Source organism: Olea europaea, chromosome 5 (genome assembly GCF_002742605.1).
Source record: "Olea europaea var. sylvestris chromosome 5, O_europaea_v1, whole genome shotgun sequence".
Classification (NCBI taxonomy): Eukaryota; Viridiplantae; Streptophyta; class Magnoliopsida; order Lamiales; family Oleaceae; genus Olea; species Olea europaea.
In genome coordinates, this window is record NC_036241.1 from 11,562,994 (window position 1) to 11,581,438 (window position 18,445).

The window sequence follows — 18,445 nt, forward strand, 5'->3', positions numbered from 1 at the left end:
GGGGACATCTGCTACAATTGAAGAAAGCCTACAACTTCTGCTAATATACCTGCAAAACGGGTCGGCTGTTGGCTAGAATTTGGACTTGTTTTCCGATGGCATACAAATCGGTGTTCGATTTTTCCGTGGTAAAATCGGAATTCGAAAACGCCGGCCTCAAACCTCACTTCATCCCCCTCATCTGGAAGCACGTTTTACAAAACCCTAATTGCCAGTGGGATGAAATTCCATCATTGCCTTCCGCAGCTTACCCTTTGCTCAACTCGAAATTCATATCCTGCACTTCCACTCTCCATTCAGTCATTAATTCGAATGACACAGTCACCACCAAGCTCCTCGTCAAATTACAGGTAACCTTTTATTATCTGCATTTGTCTTTATAAATTAAAATTATTCCAATTTTGGAGTTTTTATCATGTTTAATTTAATTTATCATAACTGAGTTTGGTGAATTGGAACAATGTCCATTCATTTCAATTTTGGTTTATGGTGAACATACTAATGTTAGTTATTTGGCTCAACTCCCTCTGTATCCAATTTGAATGCGGTGGACAGACGAGTTAACCTTATTTTGATTAAAATAAACTTTCACTAGAGTCTGAACATGGTGAATTTCCATTGACAACAGTGTTTTATACATAAAAAATACCACTGCATTCAAGAAACTTTTTCATCTGTTTGACAAGGCTTTCAGTTTGGCCGGGAGTGGGTGGTTTGGGGCTGCTTAAATTAATATAGTGCGGGGGTGTGATGACCTTATGTAATACACAGTATTCTAGCCCTTGAACAACCTCTCGTGGGCATCAACGAAGGCTTGACTTTCAATATTACAAAGATCACCATACCTTTGTATCCGATTTTTTTATCAGTAGTGTCATTTCTTGATGCAGAGGCAGTGCAGAGCATACTCATGATACTACCCATAATTTGTTCTTACGACTCATTCTAATATTATCACAATCGTCCAAAAACTAAGTAAGAACGAAGAAAAATTTAGAAATTCATGGAGATAAGAATAAAAACTTCTTAACAAAGCTGAATTCGAGATGATCTACAATGAGGAAGCTCCTTATATAGACAAGGAGATCCTTTTTGTATGCCACTCAACACACTATCCTAATAATACAATCGAGACAGGGATAATAATACAACTGACGCAAGGACAATAATTTTGTAAGAAGATAAATGACTCACCACTACTTTTAATAAAGTAGCGTAATAATATAATCGACATAGGTATAATAATTTTGTATGATGACAAATTTAAGAAGCATCTTTTGAAAAGCAAGGAATCTGCTTTTTAAAAGCATGATTATTACAGACGGCAAATACTTTATATAAAATTGATTTTTCACGTAGGCTGCGTCATCAAGGTGTGTTAAGATTTGCTACTTAACGTGATGTGTTTGTTTCATCCAAATCAGCGGGAAGTCGTTTCCACCAGAACCAGTTGTTAGGATCAAGTTTTTTCTTCTAATTTTCTAAGATTATCTGGATCAATTTGATCAAAATCATATTGCTGTGTTTCGTACTCATATGGGTCTCAAGAGTCTTGAAAAAATACCTTCATTGTAATTTACTTCGGTATTTGAATAACATGATTTTGGATTGTTTAGATTAATTGGTCCTGGTTTATCTATATCCATTAATTTAGCATTATTTTTCATTTTTTCTTCAAAATCATTCCAAAGTTTTTGACGGAGTTGTTGCCCTTCTGGTGTTGTCTCTAGGTAATTGAATGTTTTTCCGAGGCACAAATGTGGTTGTCCAAGAAAAAAGTCGATTGTACAATGTAATGTCAATTTTTCAAGAGTCAAATCGATAGTGTCTAATTGGCTGCCCAAAGAGTTGGCATGTGCTTTCTCCGAATGCTTTAATATTTTGTTGAATTTTGAACGCATAATCTAGTGGAAATTTTCCAAAGGAGCATCATCTTCTATGTTTGGCCAAATTTAAGGAGGAATGTCTGATTGATTTTAGCCATTCTTCTTTGAAATTCTCGAAACTCTTTTGGATACTTTTCCAATCTGATGTAGATTGAAAGATTGAATTGCATATTCTTTGACATGGGAGAAATGCTCATATGAACATGTGTCTGTAAGATAACCCTATCTTTGAAAGATCAGGATTACAAAAATGTTTTGTTGGGAAGTTCTGAAGTCTTTAAACTTCAAAGAGAATGCTTCAACCATTTCTATCCAATAAGAAATAAGATAAAACTATTCGAAGAGAATTCTCCTCAAATTTGGCCGGACATAGAAGACGATTTCAAAATTCAATAGGATATTGAAACATTCAGAGAAAACACACGCTAACTCCATGAACAGCTGTTTGGATACTTTCTATCAAGCTTTTGGAAAATTGACATGACAAGTTGGAATCAGCTTTTTCATGGGCGACCACATCAGTGCCTTGGAGAAACATACAGATATCCAGAGACAACACTAGAAAGTCAACGACTCCATGAAAAACTTTAGAATGATTTTGAAGAAAAATGAAAAATAATGCTAAATCAAGACATAGATAAACTAGGACTAAGTAATTTAAACATTTCAAAATCAAGTTATTTAGAAACCGAAATAAATTATAATGACAGTGTTTTCCAGGACTCTCAAGGCCCATATGAATTTGAAACATAGCCACATGATTTTGAACCAACAGATTCGAGTTATCTTGAAAAAGTGGAAGAAAAACTTGATCCTAACAACTATCCCCGGTGGAAACAACAAGGACTTCCCTCTGATTCAGATGACCCAGACACACCAGGTCAAGCAGCAAATCTTGGTACACCGGATGACTCAGCCTACGTGAAAATTCACTTTTCTATAAAGTATTTGCTGTTTGTAATAATTGCACTTTTAAAAAGCAAATCCTTTGCTTTTCAAAAGATATTTTTTAAATTTGTCATCATATAAAATTATTGTATTTATATTAGTTTAATTATTACCCTACTTTATTAAAAGTAGTGGCGAGTCATTTATCTTCTTGCGAAATTATTGTCCTTGCGTTAGTTGTATTATTGTCATTGTATCAATTGTATTATTAGGGCAGTATGTTTAGTAGTATGCATGAAGGATCTCCTCATTTATGTAAGGAGCTTCCCTTTCTTATTGTAATCATCTCGAATCCAGCCTTGTTATTACAATAAAGAAGTTTTTTCTAATCTCCATGAATTTCTAAACTTTTCTTTGTTCTTCCTTAGTTTCTAGATGACCGTGATAATCTTAGGATGAGTAGTAAAAATAATATCTGAGTAGTATCATAAGTATGCTACTCTACATAAGAAAATGGCACTACTAATAAAAAGATCTGATACAGAGGATGGTGATCTTTGTAACACCAAAAGTCAAGCCACGTGTTAATGCCCAAGAGAGGCTGTTCAAGGGATAGAATACTGTCTATTATATAAGGTGGTCAGACCCCCGCACTATTGGTATGTGTGTACTATCCTTGTTGACATGCTTTCTTTGTCTTTAGTAGAATGGAGAATTCGTGGAGGCTGTCATAATGAGATATGATACACGTTTGGGAAAATATGATGGGAAGCCTCGTCCTGGTGGACCTAGGTCAACCTTGTGCATATCCTCACAGGTACTTTTTCTTTTTTACCCCTCTCAATGTTTGCATACAAAGGAGATGCATCTTCTTATGGTGACCTTTTAATTACTGTAAGTTCACATTTTTATGTGGTATTGTAAGTGATTACAAATTTCGTCTGACTTTGCGAAAGGTTGGATGCAAAATGGGTTGCAAGTTTTGTGCAACTGGAAGCATGGGATTCAAAAATAATCTCTCATCAGGTGAAATTGTGGAACAACTGGTGCATGCCTCTCGCATATCAGCTATACGCAATGTTGTTTTTATGGTATAGCATTTCTCTTTCAACGACATAACTACCATACAGTACTTCAGAGTTTAGTTAATAAACCATTGTCCTTGGATTGTGATATAGCATGTTTGGTTTCATAGAACACCATGGACTCCAAGATTATAATATGTATGGATGTGTGTGTTTTCGTGTGTGTGTGTGTCTGAACTAGCATGTTTGTACTTCACCAACCCTGTCAAATTCGTAGAGGAAGTATTTCTTTTTGAAGGGAAGGCGATGTTTGATGAGGAACTTCCTTAAATTTTCAGGTCTGATTTTGTGACTAAAATTTGAAATTAGTAGTGACTGCTATATGAAGAACATAAAATGCGTATTGAGTAGAATAAATGTAATAAGGCACAATACTGGTGTTTGTGCTATTATCAAATAAAGTGAACTGATGTTGAAAGAAGATACTATTTGCATGACAGCGCATCCATGGAGCTGTTGAGGACAATTATGACGAGGCTGTCTCAAAGCTAGTTTGGAAGTTTTTATAAATAGTTTAATTTATAAATAAATAGAAATGGGTGGTGGATAAGTGAATAGTACCTGTGGGTCCCTCGAAATATGTGGACAAAAAATGATTTGATTGATTATAACCAATCAATCTGGTGGAGGTCGATACAATTGCAAGATATACTGTATCTCAACAATATTTTCCCTGATTAAGGAGTTCATCATTTTTGTAGCACTTGATCACTTCCAAGATTTCGTGAGAAATAAAGTTGATGTTTGTTACCTAATAATAGTCTTTTTCGGTTCAAATTAATCCTTGTGGAAATATGATGTAGAAAAAGATAGAAGTCCATTGTTAAGAAAATGTAAATATATCTACTTCTTTTCCTCCACTATTCATTTGTCACTACACCTGTGACAATAGTTACTCGTTGATTTTTATTTATTCATTTGAATTAATGTCTCATATCATGGTGATAAATATATCTATATCTATGTGTTTATATGCTTCAAACCTTTTAATTGTTACATTTTCTGTTTTATGCTGCTCCCTGATTCCCAAAAAATATTGGCTTGTTGTCTTTCGAGGATGAAACAAACAATTATTGTGGACAAGATTCTCGTCAAATTCTTCATTTTTTTGGGTAAAAAATTGCAAAATAATATTAAAAGGCTGAAGATAGTGCTATTGTGAGCTTTTTTGCTTTAAAGGAAGTGAATAATTATTGCCAATTACTTAAAAAATATTCTTAAAAAAATTTGATTTGAATTGTGGAAGTACAGGGCCACAGGGTGGTCTTTCTGGGGTGCTGAAAATTTTTCCATTGCGGTCTTTTTGGGTGTTGAATTTTTTATTTTTTATTTTTTTTTCAGTTTTAAAGATTTATTGGCTGAAGTGCTTTCTCTTCATCTCCATGATTATTCATTGTTGGTAGGGCATGGGAGAGCCATTGAACAACTATGCCTCAGTGGTGGAAGCTATTAGAGTCATGACAGCATCTCCTTTCCAGCTGTCACCAAAGAAAATTACAGTCTCAACGGTGCGGACTTCTCTGTTGCTTGCTAAGTTTGATATTCAAATTTATCACAAGTTTTCAAGAAATTGAATATTTGTAACATTAGTAAATGAAAGTTTTTCCAAATCTTCTTCCATATTGTACAAGTAAAAGCGTCCATTCATGTTTAGGAGCATGCAAATTTTTTTTCTTAGTTTTCAGCATCATGCCATTCACGAGTTATTTTACATGATTAAAAATATTGTGTTTAAATTTGTGCAGGTTGGCATTATCCATGCTATCAACAAGCTTCAGACCGATATACCGAACTTGAACCTAGCAGTTTCACTGCATGCACCAGTACAAGAAATTCGATGCCAAATAATGCCTGCAGCACGGGCTTTTCCTTTGGAAAGACTAATGAATACATTACGAGACTATCAAAATAACAGGTTTTTAGTGTGTCATTGTTTCTTTTAGTTGTTGAAAATAAGCATAGATCTATAGATTCCTGAATAGGGCCCTATGGTACACACTGTCATTGTTTACACATCATTCTTCTGTATTTTGCTCTTTGCAATTGTTTCTGCTTTATTTATGTATGTCTCTTTTGATCTTTGCTTTTTCATAGTCACAGTAGGTTGTCAGAATATCTCATTTGGTCTTCTTTGTAGTCATCAGAAAATCTTTATTGAGTACATAATGCTTGATGGGGTGAATGATGAGGAACAGCATGCTCACCAGCTTGGCAAATTGCTGGAGACATTACAAGTGGTGAGTTTTACATTGGAGATCAACTACCTTCATTTGCCAGGTTTAAATAGCCAATTCATTCCAACCTTAATCTCCATTTCTGCCATTTGTGGCAGGTTATAAACTTGATTCCGTTTAATCCAATTGGTACTCTGAGTCATTTCTCAACTAGCAATGATCAGAAAGTCACCAGATTCCAGAAAATACTTAGAGGTACATATAACATCCGTACAACAGTACGTAAGCAAATGGGCCAAGATATAAGTGGTGCCTGTGGTCAGCTAGTAGTTAGCCTGCCAGATAAAAGTTCCACTGGAAGTGCTGGACTCTTAACTGACATTGAAGATCTTCGTATTTAACTTAGGGAACCATTCAGGTCAGACCAGATGCCTATGGCATATGATCATATCTTTTATCTTATTTCCCCCATCAAATTAAGCACTTGTTTGATCCCCATTTTTTTCAAAATACATTTTTTTCTTTCTTATTTTCAATTACACATTCTTCAATAAGCCCTTGTTTGACACACATTATAATGAGAAATGTTGGTAAAATGTATTATGGAATAGTATTTTTTTGGGAGAATGTGTGGTTATAAAAAAAGGAGTTTTTTTTTTTTTTTTTTTTGGATGTAATATTATTTTATTGAAGAATGTATAATTGATAAAAAGAGGGGGATAAATTACAATTTAATGGAGAATAATGTAGGCCAAACAAGGGATTAATTAAGAAGGATCTCCGTGTGTGAATTATGTGAATACACTTTAATAATTACGCTTGTCTATGCATTCTAACCTAAAAAATGGGGCTCAAACATATGTTAAATTACCATTGATTTCAGGAAGCAATACTAATCTGTCATAGTTGTACGTCTTTTAATTTATCATCGTAAGTTAGAGTACTGTATTTATTTGGCCAAAGTTTCTTATTTTCTCTGTGCGTGGAAGCCAACTTGTTGAAAAAGAAATTTTATTGTGAGCTTATTGTCGCTCTTGTATTTTTCTTTGTGGGGGTGGGGAATATTTGAAATAATTAGGGGCTGTTCTCTTTACTGTTTTCAAGCCGTTATCTGTTTTCGATTTTTGCGTTCTCCTTCCCATTTTCGAAAATGACTTTTCGGAAAAAAAAAAAATTGTACTAAAAACACAAAACGTCAAAAAAGACGTTTTGTGCATTTTCAGTAGAAAACACAGTAAAATTGAAAACACGGGAAACATCCTCTTTTCCATTACTGTGCGTGAGAGCAGAGAAGCAACGAAGACCAGCTACCTTCTTCCTCAACAATCGACCACCACCCGCTACCTAGAACACCAGATTTCACAACCATTTGAACCCCCTCACCTCCCTCTTCAACATCGTCATCACCTGGCCACGGAGTTGCCCAAAACAGCCCCAATTACCACCCAAAACTGCTCTACCAGTCACGATTTCCGCCATATTTCCACTGTCGTCGGCCACCGTTTCGAGCGCGGACCACCACCACTCCACTCTTCCCAACCAGGCGCATCCAGTTCCACCATGGGTCACCTGCAATTTTGTCCACATTCGAGCGAGCTTGTGAAAGTAGTCTTGTGTGGCAGATTCGGTCCCAACAAAATTGATGAAATTTTGTTGATGCAAACAATCAATTTTGCTTTCCAAACATCAAGGTTGGTTTTTTGAATGGGTTGGGTCTAGTTTTTGCACATTTATTGAATTCCCCTTTTTTTCTTCAGGTAAATTGAAATATTGACTAATATGTATTTCATTATAATGCTCGTTGGGTTTTGATTATATTATGGTTTTTAAATAATGGGGTTTTCATGTTTTGTTAGATTATTGAGAGGTTTTGAAGGAAATCAAAGAAATATTCAGAAATTCGAAGGCATTTGGCTCCCAGTCTTTAAAGTCTACGCAGAGGAATGCTGATATTTTTGGTGTGACAAGACGAGAGTGAAACCAATCTTCAAAAATATAAAACGAGTTTATTTCTTAAACCGACTGGGAATGGTTCAAACGAGATATCATTATTTTTCCTCTCTCCTTCATGGTGTGTGATTTGTAGAAAGAATTCAGAAATCATTGATCACATATTGCTACATTGTGATTTTGCGGGATTGCTTTGGTGTAAACTTCTTGAGGAAGTTGGTTTTAATTGTGTTTTCCACTGGAAGTGTATTAGATTGCTCATTTAAAATATGATTAATTTGGTTAAGGATACAAGGGACATGATCATATGGAAATGAATAGTTTCGACTATATGTTCGTGATTTGGATAGAGAAACAATATGATCTTTGAATGAAAAGAGTTGGGAAGTTTATAAGTTATGGGAAAGATCTTGGACAAAAAAAAAATAATAATAATTTACTTCCATGTTCTATCAACTTTGTAGTCATGTCTTTGGGAATGATCTATGTAAATTGCTCTTGATCCAGAAATTACTTAGACCTTCTAACCTTTTGAATGGGTGATGTTATGAAGTCCATATAGATTTCATGTCCAGACAAGAATGCAGTTAAAACTTAACATCTAAGCACACTAAGCCTTTGGCTGAATATTATCGTTTATTAAGTTCTTACCTATTTCAACATTCTTCATTTTTTAAAACAAGTCCTCTCTTAGGCTTTTGAACTGCGTTACTTGATCTCCCATGAGAAGCCAGGAATGCTGTTCAAAACAGGATGCTTATTGCATAAGGCTTGTGTATAGCTTAATTTTCTGTGATATGTTTCTTATAAGTAGTAGGAAGCATGATCAATTTAATCTCTGATCATTCTGTTCATTATTTTGAATGGGTGTGTGCATCTTTTAATTAATGGGTTTTGGCTTAAATGTTTCAAAATTTTGAATTTATTGATAGTCAAACTTTATTCGTCTCCTGATTTAGTTTACACTTCTCCTAATCAGTCTTGAATCTGTTTGTGGCTCAAATCCAACCTGATAACTGATTCTGCAAGGTTCATTATATTCCAACCAGAAAGTTTGCCCAACTTATATTACAATAATAAAACCTCACTTTTCTTGCAAGGAAAAAGAGTTAAGTCTTTCTTTCCTTTTGCTGATCTCTTGTGCCCAACTAACATACAGCTGTACATAAAAACTGGATTGGGTGCATTAGACTTGTCTTTTTTCATTTTGTGCTGATCTTCAGCATGTTGATTGATGATTATTCTTTTTTTGTCAGATGGTGGTGACGATGGATTTGATGATGATTTTGACAAGATATAGCTTGGTAAGTGTAGCGTGTTACTTGCATCTGTGGCTCTGTGTGTGCGCACGCGTGTGTGGTGGGATGGGGCCTCTCTGGTGTTCTCAGAAATTTCATTTTGTTTTATTGAAATTTGCAAATGAAACCAACAAAAAGTTGTTGCCTCTTAACTTTCATTAGTTTTGTTGGCTTTATGAACTGATGTTTGATTACCAAATTCCAGTGGTAGAAAGAGCCAAATTTTGTGTATATAGTGGGATATGGTTAGGTTGCAGAAAGAACCAAATTTTGGTGATGTGCAATTTAATATAGATGGGATTGTTTCACATTTTACATACAAATGTATTATTTGCTTCTAAAGGACTATAGACTTTTGATGTAATTTGTACGCTAGAGGTTTCAATCAAGATAAGTTTTACGTTTCACGAACATGTTTCGTGTTATTGAATTTCGACTTTTGTTAGTGGTGGAAGTGAAAAATAATGACAAATGAAATTGGTTTTAAGAACTTCAAAGTTATATTTGGCTCATATTTATAACCATTCAAATCATTTTTCATCAACACTTTATTAAAGAATGTATGGTTGAAAATGAGTTATTTAATACATTTCATCAACATTCAAATCATTTTTCACTAACTTTAAAATTTATATGTTATTTAATACTATATTAACATTAAAATATTAAAATTTATTGAATAATCAGATTTTTGGAATAAAATATTATAAAAAAATATTCTCAAAATTTAAAAGTAAACGCGTTTTCCAATTTTATGTTTCCAGAAATCGATTTTCAGAATGACAAAAAGAACGAATTTTCAATAATTTTAAAACAGCCACTCAAAATACAAAACTCAAAATGAATTCAAAACTTAAAACTGCAAAACTGAAACATGAAGAAAACATTCCCTTATTGTTTCGTCGTTTTGTCTGATACTGCATGACTAAAAATATTGTCTTGATTTGGTTTTGTGTTGTTGAGAAGAAACGACATAGTAGTGGCACAATTTGGTGTAAAATTTTGATAATCAATGTGATTTCGTATATCTTACTATTTTACTCTTGTTTCGTTTGAGTTGGTCTGCTGCAGGTGTTTGGTCGCTCATAGAAGTCCACATCTAGTCCATATTATGATATTGATGGATTTCAAGTAACTTGCTGTATAATATGTAACGACAATATTCCAGCAGGATGCTGCATTTTCTCCTTATACTGATTCCACTTAGATTAAACATTTACTCTCACTCATAAAATGATAATCTCTAGTTTTCGGGGAAAAGCTACTGACATTTGAGCATCCAATAATTCTTGTTGGTACATTGTACGTGCCATGGTTATTGATCATACAGGCATAAGAGAAATTATAGAGCAATATTTTTTGCATTGAGGAGATTCAACTTTCAAGCATGCACTGTCATTAGCTTGCTGTTTGTAGAATCTACTATATGCTGAGTTAGTTTTGGAGTCGGGCCTTGCGCCAACAGACAATTTGAAAAGCTTTGTATTGATATTAATATCAGTTTCTACGTTGATGGGCAGACAACCAGACGACCTTGTTCTCTTGTGTGAACATTTTGATCCGTTTCAATCATCTGCCTAGCATACCCTTGGTGCTCCGTTTTGGGACAATGCCAAGAATTTTTGACTTCATACCTCCTGTAAATCATCTAGCGGGTATGTCAAAACTGTTGTTGGTATCCATTTTGATAGGTTGTTTTCAATTTATAATGAGTCAACTGATGGATTTACTTATAAGTAGATGAGTAAGTTTATTGATCAAAAGAGTTACTTTTGAAATAGATAGGCCTTAGATGACTTCATGTCAACTGCTGTGTCACAAACCAGGAAACAAATGAACAAGCTGAACTACACACGAGAAGCATCTGCATGCAAATCAAATAGGCGTAAGACTTAGTTACGAAGACGAGCAACCAAGCTTCCACACAAAGCACAAGCCAAAGCCAGAATATGCAAGCTTGGTATCTAAATTCTTCAATATATGTTAATGCTCAAAATGTATGTCATGGTCTGTAAGCACGATGTTTCATAAAATTGTACGGTTGTCTTGCTAGCAGTAGCCAAGTTAAATCATGTGAAAACACAGATTCTCACAGAGAATTACATCAGCAACCATAATTTCGACAGATTGATCACGAAGTTAAGAGTTCTTAGATTTTAGAAATATGATCTTCCTCATTCTTTGGGGTTGGACTCCTTTTGGCTTCATCGAAGATCATGCTTCCATTTCTCAACATGGATAAATATATATGTACAAACACATTGTGACAAAATGGATTATTCACTCTCATAAAAGAAGCGGACCCTACATGAATTTAAAAAATATTGGCTTATGGTCCCCACCCTCATTGTGAATGTAAATAAAAATTTTTGTACAAATTTGTGTGCACATCTAGCATGGTCCTTCTCAACATGGCCTCCAGTTAGGATAACCCAGCCTTGGAATATTTGTTCCACCGTACTTATCATTAGCTTCAAACTTCTCTTTCAAGGAAAAGTTACCTCTCAACACTTCCCCCCTTATTCTCTCCTCTACTAATGCTCTTTCACGTTTTCCAAAATGACGAAAGGTAAGGCCTCTCTTCTCCTTTTTCACTTCCCATGGCATGATCTTCAGGGTTCAGAATCCCAGGGTCAGCTACTGCTTTGTGAGTTTTCTTGGGAACTGCGGGAAACTTTTGCTCGCTAAAGGAAGGTCTTTTAACTCCAGGTACTTTGGGATCTGCCTCAATTCTGTAGTACCCATCATGCTGCCCGGTGTGGTTACCTTTCCCATTATCTTTAGTATTCAGGTCCTCCAGCTGTGCATCACTCTCCACGTTTTTATTTTTAATCCCATCATTTAGCTGCTCCTTTGCATCTCCCCACCATCCACGCTCTTCGCGAAAATATAAATTCAATAGTTATGATATGAGAATATAGCACCTTATTTAAGACAATTTTCTCGCAGCAATTGACGGTTCTAATTGTATAATTGGAAATGTCAAAGTGCTAAATGTAAGGCACTGTTAAGACAAGCTAAAGAAAGTGATGATTGGGTGTTCAATAATCTGGCTATAAAATTTTCCAGCATGCCTTTGCTTGCCAACTATCGAACAAAACACCAAAATTTACTTCCCTAGGAAGTACAACTTCAATTGAAGTGAATAACAGTCACAATTGAAGCATTCAGCATTATAAACTTACCAGTAGATGCCCTCCGACTGAAGCTTCGCCCAAATTGCCCAGCATTACCACAGCCATAATGCTGTCATAAGACATTCCTAATATTGTTATAGACAAGGAGGTATTTAAAGCCACCAGGCAGTACAAAAAAATCTCAATACACCAGCCTGGATAACAAGGTTGTAAATTGAGCAGTGTTTTGCCCTAATACTGAGAGATGCGTGCAAGGTTGTAAATTGAGCAGTGTTTTGCCCTAATACTGAGAGATGCGTGGATGATATTTATACATTATCCTATAAAATCTAATACACATAGATGCTTTAGTTGAGCAAGACGAAAAGGTATACAAATTAAATGGTTAGACTACATCAGGCTTTAACAAGGCAAGAATATACATCTTATTGACTACTAATTAATGAAAGCATGGAATATTTTCTTAGGTGACAAACCCCTTTTTGGCGAAGACATAACAAAGCTAGGTATCTGGCAGTAAATTCAGAGTCGGGTTCATAAAAATCGTGCTGCATCCATTTGCTATGTTCATTACTTCACGTAGTAGGAGATTATCTCCAAGAGATTTCTTAAAAATAAAATACTCTCTATTTTAAAGAGTCAATTTTTAAAATAATGCTTCAAGAGACTTTTCAAATTAACATTTTAAAATAGAGATTGAGTTTGGCTCCGACCCTCCAAATTTGAAGAGTCAAACCCACTCTCTGTAATTAAATGCATTCTAAATATTTCAATTTTCAATGCTCTATATATTAACCAAACTAAATGGGATATACAAAGTAAATGGAGGAAAAAAATATAATAATATGGAGAGAAGGTGGTGAAAATGAAAGATAGGAAAAAAAATAAATACGTGATGCTAATCGTGGTTATAATAACTGTGGCACGAACCGGGGTCGTAGCTATAACAGTGGTCACGGGAATGGCCACAACCATGGTCAAGGAAATGGTCGCAACACTAATCGCACAACATTTAACAGGATAAAGAATTCTCAGGGTAATTCAATGGTTCAACTCTGGTTCAAATGGTATCTGTAGTATATCTTTTATTTGTTGTTCACGAATCTTTTTCAGGTTTTCAGGCATACCTGGATACTGGAAATAGTAAAAGTAAGTGTTAAAAATAAAGATAATGTTGGAGTATTTAAAAATTTTACTCTCTAAATTGCAAAATATAGTTTTTAGAGAGTGTTGGAGATGCTCTAAAGTAGCTATATCAAGTCATGTTAATTTTGGTCTCTCTTCTCTATCGTGGTTGGTCACACCAAAGGTCCCTCACTCCCTCTAGACGTGTAACAAAAATATTTCAGGATAACCATAAATCCTATTACAGTGAGATTAGGCCACACGCTCTCCGAAGAGATTAATTAAAATTTTTACTGCCTGTTGACTCCGACGTCATATCAAAATTTCTCAAAAAGTCACCAGACGCTAGATAATGAAACTACTGGTCACCCTGGCAACAAAATCTTGATTAAGACATAGAAATACAGCAGCAACTAAATAGCAAAGTGATCACTGACACGAGAAAAACTTCTGAAAGACCAGGCATCCAAAAGATAATAAAGAAATAAGATATCAGTTCCTATAAAGCACAATCAGATGACAAGTTAGTAACGAAAAAAATTCCTATGTAACTAGAAGATCTCAGTTCTTTGACATATCACCTGAAAAAAAGATCTAGAGTGAGGTAATTTAGTTCGGTTTGAAGAATGTTTGGTGCCTTCACAGTATCGATCAGTTTTGTTTCTGGATTCTTTACTCACAACTCCGGTTACTACCTTAGAATCCTCCTTACCCAACAAGGCCTCAAGAGGTGATGCATTCTTCAGCTGAAGGCAGTCCTTACGATCCCTGTCCAAATAGTCTTTACCTATAACAGAACCAGCCGGCTGTCTTACAGTTTCCAGTTTACCATCCCTCCTAGATCTCTTAGGACTAGCAGAAAACAACAGAAGAATGAGTCTTGCTGTTAGATTCAAATTCAACTACTAGGAGTCAAGCACCAGAACTACAATCTTTAGAAGAAAAATTCATCATCAAAGAGTACAAGGCATCGGTGACACTGAAAGAGAAGTTAATAGTACAAAATAGACAAGTCTTATTCATTAGGGGTAACAATGGAACCCAAGGTTTTTGTACGAGCTGTATGAGGCAGAAACCCGTCCCATTTCTGTGCCAGCAAAAGAAAGAAATTATTGAAGCTTATGCCGTGAAATTACATATAACAAGCGCAATTCTGTTTATCTACATTCCGAGCGAAGCATCTCTATGTCTACGAATAACTGAAAGTTCCATCAATCCATATCTACTATTTCTTGATTAATTCGTCTTCTTTTGGTAAATTGTTTAACCAATTTCATCCATCCAGAATAAGAGTAAAATAGAAACTATCGTAGATATCTGCAGGAATTCCATATCCTTATTACTTACGAAACTCTAATACAAATCAAAATTCGGAAATTTCAAACCATTTTATATGCGATTAACTTCAAATAAAAAAATACAGCAGTTTACAAGTACCGGAAAAAAGAATATTTATATATTATTCACCTGGGATTACGGTCGAACCTAGAGTATTGGCGTTTCGAGTGTGAATAACGATCTTCCCTACCAGACATTAGGGTTAATTGATAGCACAAATATTTGAAGACGCTGCAGTCTATTACTTTGTCAAACTAAACTATAAGCTCTTGTTTGAGCCTCGATGATTTGGAAAAATTCATTTTTCATTAGTATTTTCACATTATTTTAATTCCACATTCTTGAATAAAATAATATTATACGTAAATTTAAATTTTTTTTTATTTTTTAATCACACATTTCTCATCAATACACTATTCAAAAATTCATTCTTCCCAAAAAAAGGAGGCTCAAACAAGGGCTAAGTAATTATTTTAGCGAGTTAATTGTTTCAATGGTTACTAAACTTAAGTCCATATCTTTAATTGACTATTGAACTTTAAAATATCGAGTTTTGATCACTAAATTTAGATCCATATCTTTGATTAGTCACTGAAATTTAAAATATTGAGTTTTGATCACTAAACTTTGAAAAATGTCGAGTTTTGATCACTAAACTTAGGCCCATATTTTCGATTGCTCACTGAAATTTAAAATGTCGAGTTTTGGCCACTGAATTTTGAAAAATGTTGTACATTACTTATTGAATTTTGAAAAATATTGTACATTACTCACTGAATTTTAAAAAATGTTGTACATTATTCACTGTAAACTCGATATTTTTCAAAATTGAACAGTTATACTAGTTAGTAAAGTATTGTATATTTCAAATTTCAGTGGCCAAAACTTGACATTTTAAATTTCAGTGAGCAATCTAAAATATGGACATAAGTTCAATGAGCAATTGAAAACATTGACCTAAATTCAGTGATCAAAACTCAATATTTTAAACTTCAGTGATCAATCAAACACATGGACCTAAGTTCAGTGACCAAAACTTGACAATTTTCAAAGTTCAATGACCAAAACTCGATATTTTAAAGTTCGGTGGCCAATCAAAGACATGACTTAAATTCAGTGACCATTGAAACAATTAACTCTATTTTAGCATATGTTTTAGCTCTTTATGTTGAAAATGAGCATCGCAAATTTTCAGGGATAAGTGGTTAAAAAATAAGGAAAATATTTGAATTTACATGCAAAATTAATTAAAAAGAAATTTTAAAATAATGAGAAATATATCATCTTTTCTCTTAATATCTATATTTACAACATACTTTATAATCTATACTACGAAGCTCCTATTTGAGCCATTTTTTCGAAAAAAATTTTAATTATACATAATTTTAATAAAACAATTTGACATGTAAATTAATCTTTTTTCTATTTTTTTAATCACAATTTTAAAAAAAAAATCACTTTTTTCAAATCTATTATAAAAAATAGGATTCAAATAAGACATGGTCACGCTGATGTGCATTGTAACTTTATAGATGAGACATTAGGGGCGGAGCCACCTGTATTCATTGACATTTGGGCCCATGCCTTTTTTCATTAATTGTAAGATTTGATGCAGATGAGCATACAATAACAAAAAAGCCACAAGACCAGGGCCAAAAATAGGCCAAAAAATCGAGGCGCCATGTTGGAGGGGCGGCTGTTAATATATTTAGACGCAGAGCAGCAGAAGCCGTAACTTGAATCTGCATCTTCAGTGGAATGTATATATCTTCTATCAAAGCTTTTCTTCTGTCTTCTTCTTCTTCTTCTTCATATTAATTTCTAGTGTCTTCTTCTTTTTACTCTGTTTAAGAAGGTTTTCATGTTAATTTATGTTTCGCATTGATCAGCTTGGTGAATAAAGATGTTGTGGATGATGCTGGTGAGGTCTAAAATGATTCCAAGATTTATTCGAATTTTAGTCTATAATTATTTAGCTACTTTACTGAAGTTTTTGATTCAAAGAAACAATTCTATGTTTCTACTTCATTTTTTAAATAAAATGTAATTTTTCTCAAACTTATTTATAATCTTATGTTCTTCCAATTAAACCTAAAATTTATCCTACATATTAGTTACATATTCTCTAAATAATAATAATAATAATAATAAATAAATAAATAAAAATCATTTTTTACAAAATTCTTTCTAAAAATAATGTTTAAACATGAGCTAAATGTGTGCAAGTTTACAATTTATTAAAGTTATAAAAGTAATTTTAAATAGTATGGGATGGTACAAAGATCTTTAGTTAAGTTTTATTGTTATCGATTCACGATAAGCGTAAACGTATCACATTTGATAATAAAAGGATAATTATGAGATGCACTTGTAGGAGTATGCTCAACAGTCAACACTAAATTCAAATACGTTTTATTTTTAATTTATGGTTTTAGAAGGATTGACAATTATATGTAAAAATTAGAGAGAATAGAAGAAAAATCAATTTTTTAATTCGATAGATAATGAGTAATAGTAGTCAACTGCAACCAAAATGATAGTAATGAAGCTTAAACTTATATAAAACAAAGCACAAATGAAATTTGTATTTTTTTTTTTTTTTAAAGGCTCCTTTAAGTTCATTTAACGTGAATACATTGAGAAGTTTCCACTTTTTCTTTTCTTCGAAACCCTTCTACAATTGAGGAAATAAAGGCAAAGGGCCATTTGAAATGTCCATTTTTTCACTTTGGCCTTTGACCAAGTAATAGCATTAAAAAATAATAATAAAAAATAAAACTTTGATAACAAAAACTTGAAAATGCCCCTAAAACTCAAGAAGGAAATTCACAGTCTGAAACAACTCCTTATAACCGTTTCTAACAGTCTTACCGACGACCCAACCGTCGACACCATCATTCAACCACACCGACGACACCACATTAAATGTTAGCTTTTTGTATTCATGAAATGGATTGAACTTGTATTCGAATGGAAATTTATTTATATTTATAGGTATAGATGCGTGGTTAGGTTAGAATGTGGAAGAATTTTTGTGGTTCTTAGCCTAATTTCAATGCTTAGACGTCGGAAATGGCGATTTTTTCGCCATTTTCGACAAATCGAGAAGGGTGAACAAGGCCGACTGTTAACAATTGGCTAGACTGCTAAATAGTAAACGATCGGCTCAAGACTGTTTGGACCCTTTTTTTCGTTTTATTAATTTAATATATTAATTATTTTTTAAATTGAAAATTAACGAATAAATTAATTTTTTTACATAAATTCATTTACATAAATTTAATCTTATATTAAAAATAAAATTTAATTATTTTATATTTATATTTATATTAAAAATTCATTTATAAATTTGTTAATTTAATTCTTTTTTTTCTTTTTTATAATTAAAAATTCAATTTTAAACAAATATTTAAATTTTTAATTGTAATTGAATAATATATTTATTATTTATATAATTTCCTTTTGTTTAATTTTAATTTTAATTTTAAATATTATTATTTTTCCTTTTGGTAATAGGGTAAAAAAAAATTCTTAATTGTTTTATTCTTATTATAATTTACTTAT

The 18,445-nt window shown here is 33.4% G+C and overlaps 2 protein-coding genes across 3 annotated transcripts; one reads left to right on the forward strand and one right to left on the reverse strand.

Moving 5' to 3' along the window:
* On the forward strand, window positions 1-9,694 carry LOC111394648 (dual-specificity RNA methyltransferase RlmN). Of its 2 annotated transcripts, none has more exons than XM_023020561.1 (8): window positions 1-350; window positions 3,481-3,591; window positions 3,731-3,865; window positions 5,263-5,367; window positions 5,605-5,774; window positions 5,997-6,096; window positions 6,192-6,451; window positions 7,890-9,694. In XM_023020561.1, exons 1-7 carry the CDS (start codon window positions 96-98, stop codon window positions 6,432-6,434), a joined length of 1,119 nt encoding a protein of 372 aa, XP_022876329.1. In that variant the 5' UTR covers window positions 1-95; the 3' UTR covers window positions 6,435-6,451; window positions 7,890-9,694. The 2 variants fall into 2 exon arrangements, with proteins under 2 accessions (XP_022876329.1, XP_022876328.1); XM_023020560.1 differs by having other exon boundaries at window positions 9,240-9,593.
* Window positions 9,695-11,545: 1,851 nt separating this feature from the next.
* Window positions 11,546-15,145, reverse strand: LOC111394649. Its single transcript, XM_023020562.1, has 4 exons — window positions 15,011-15,145; window positions 14,125-14,395; window positions 12,467-12,527; window positions 11,546-12,158 (listed from the first exon to the last, which is right to left on the reverse strand). The coding sequence occupies exons 1-4, from the start codon at window positions 15,076-15,078 to the stop codon at window positions 11,827-11,829; spliced, it is 732 nt and encodes a 243-aa protein (XP_022876330.1). The 5' UTR covers window positions 15,079-15,145; the 3' UTR covers window positions 11,546-11,826.
* Window positions 15,146-18,445: the final 3,300 nt, after the last annotated feature.

Coding starts and splice junctions, on each gene's coding strand:
- LOC111394649 (XM_023020562.1), bottom strand. CDS start 15,078: ATGTCTGGTAGGGAAGATCGTTATTCACACTCGAAACGCCAATACTCT. Junction 14,396..15,010: donor AGGTTCGACCGTAATCCCAG/GTGAATAATATA, acceptor GTTTTCTGCTAG/TCCTAAGAGATCTAGGAGGG. Junction 12,159..12,466: donor CAGTCGGAGGGCATCTACTG/GTAAGTTTATAA, acceptor ATTTTCGCGAAG/AGCGTGGATGGTGGGGAGAT.
- LOC111394648 (XM_023020561.1), top strand. CDS start 96: ATGGCATACAAATCGGTGTTCGATTTTTCCGTGGTAAAATCGGAATTC. Junction 351..3,480: donor AGCTCCTCGTCAAATTACAG/GTAACCTTTTAT, acceptor TGTCTTTAGTAG/AATGGAGAATTCGTGGAGGC. Junction 6,097..6,191: donor TGCTGGAGACATTACAAGTG/GTGAGTTTTACA, acceptor CATTTGTGGCAG/GTTATAAACTTGATTCCGTT.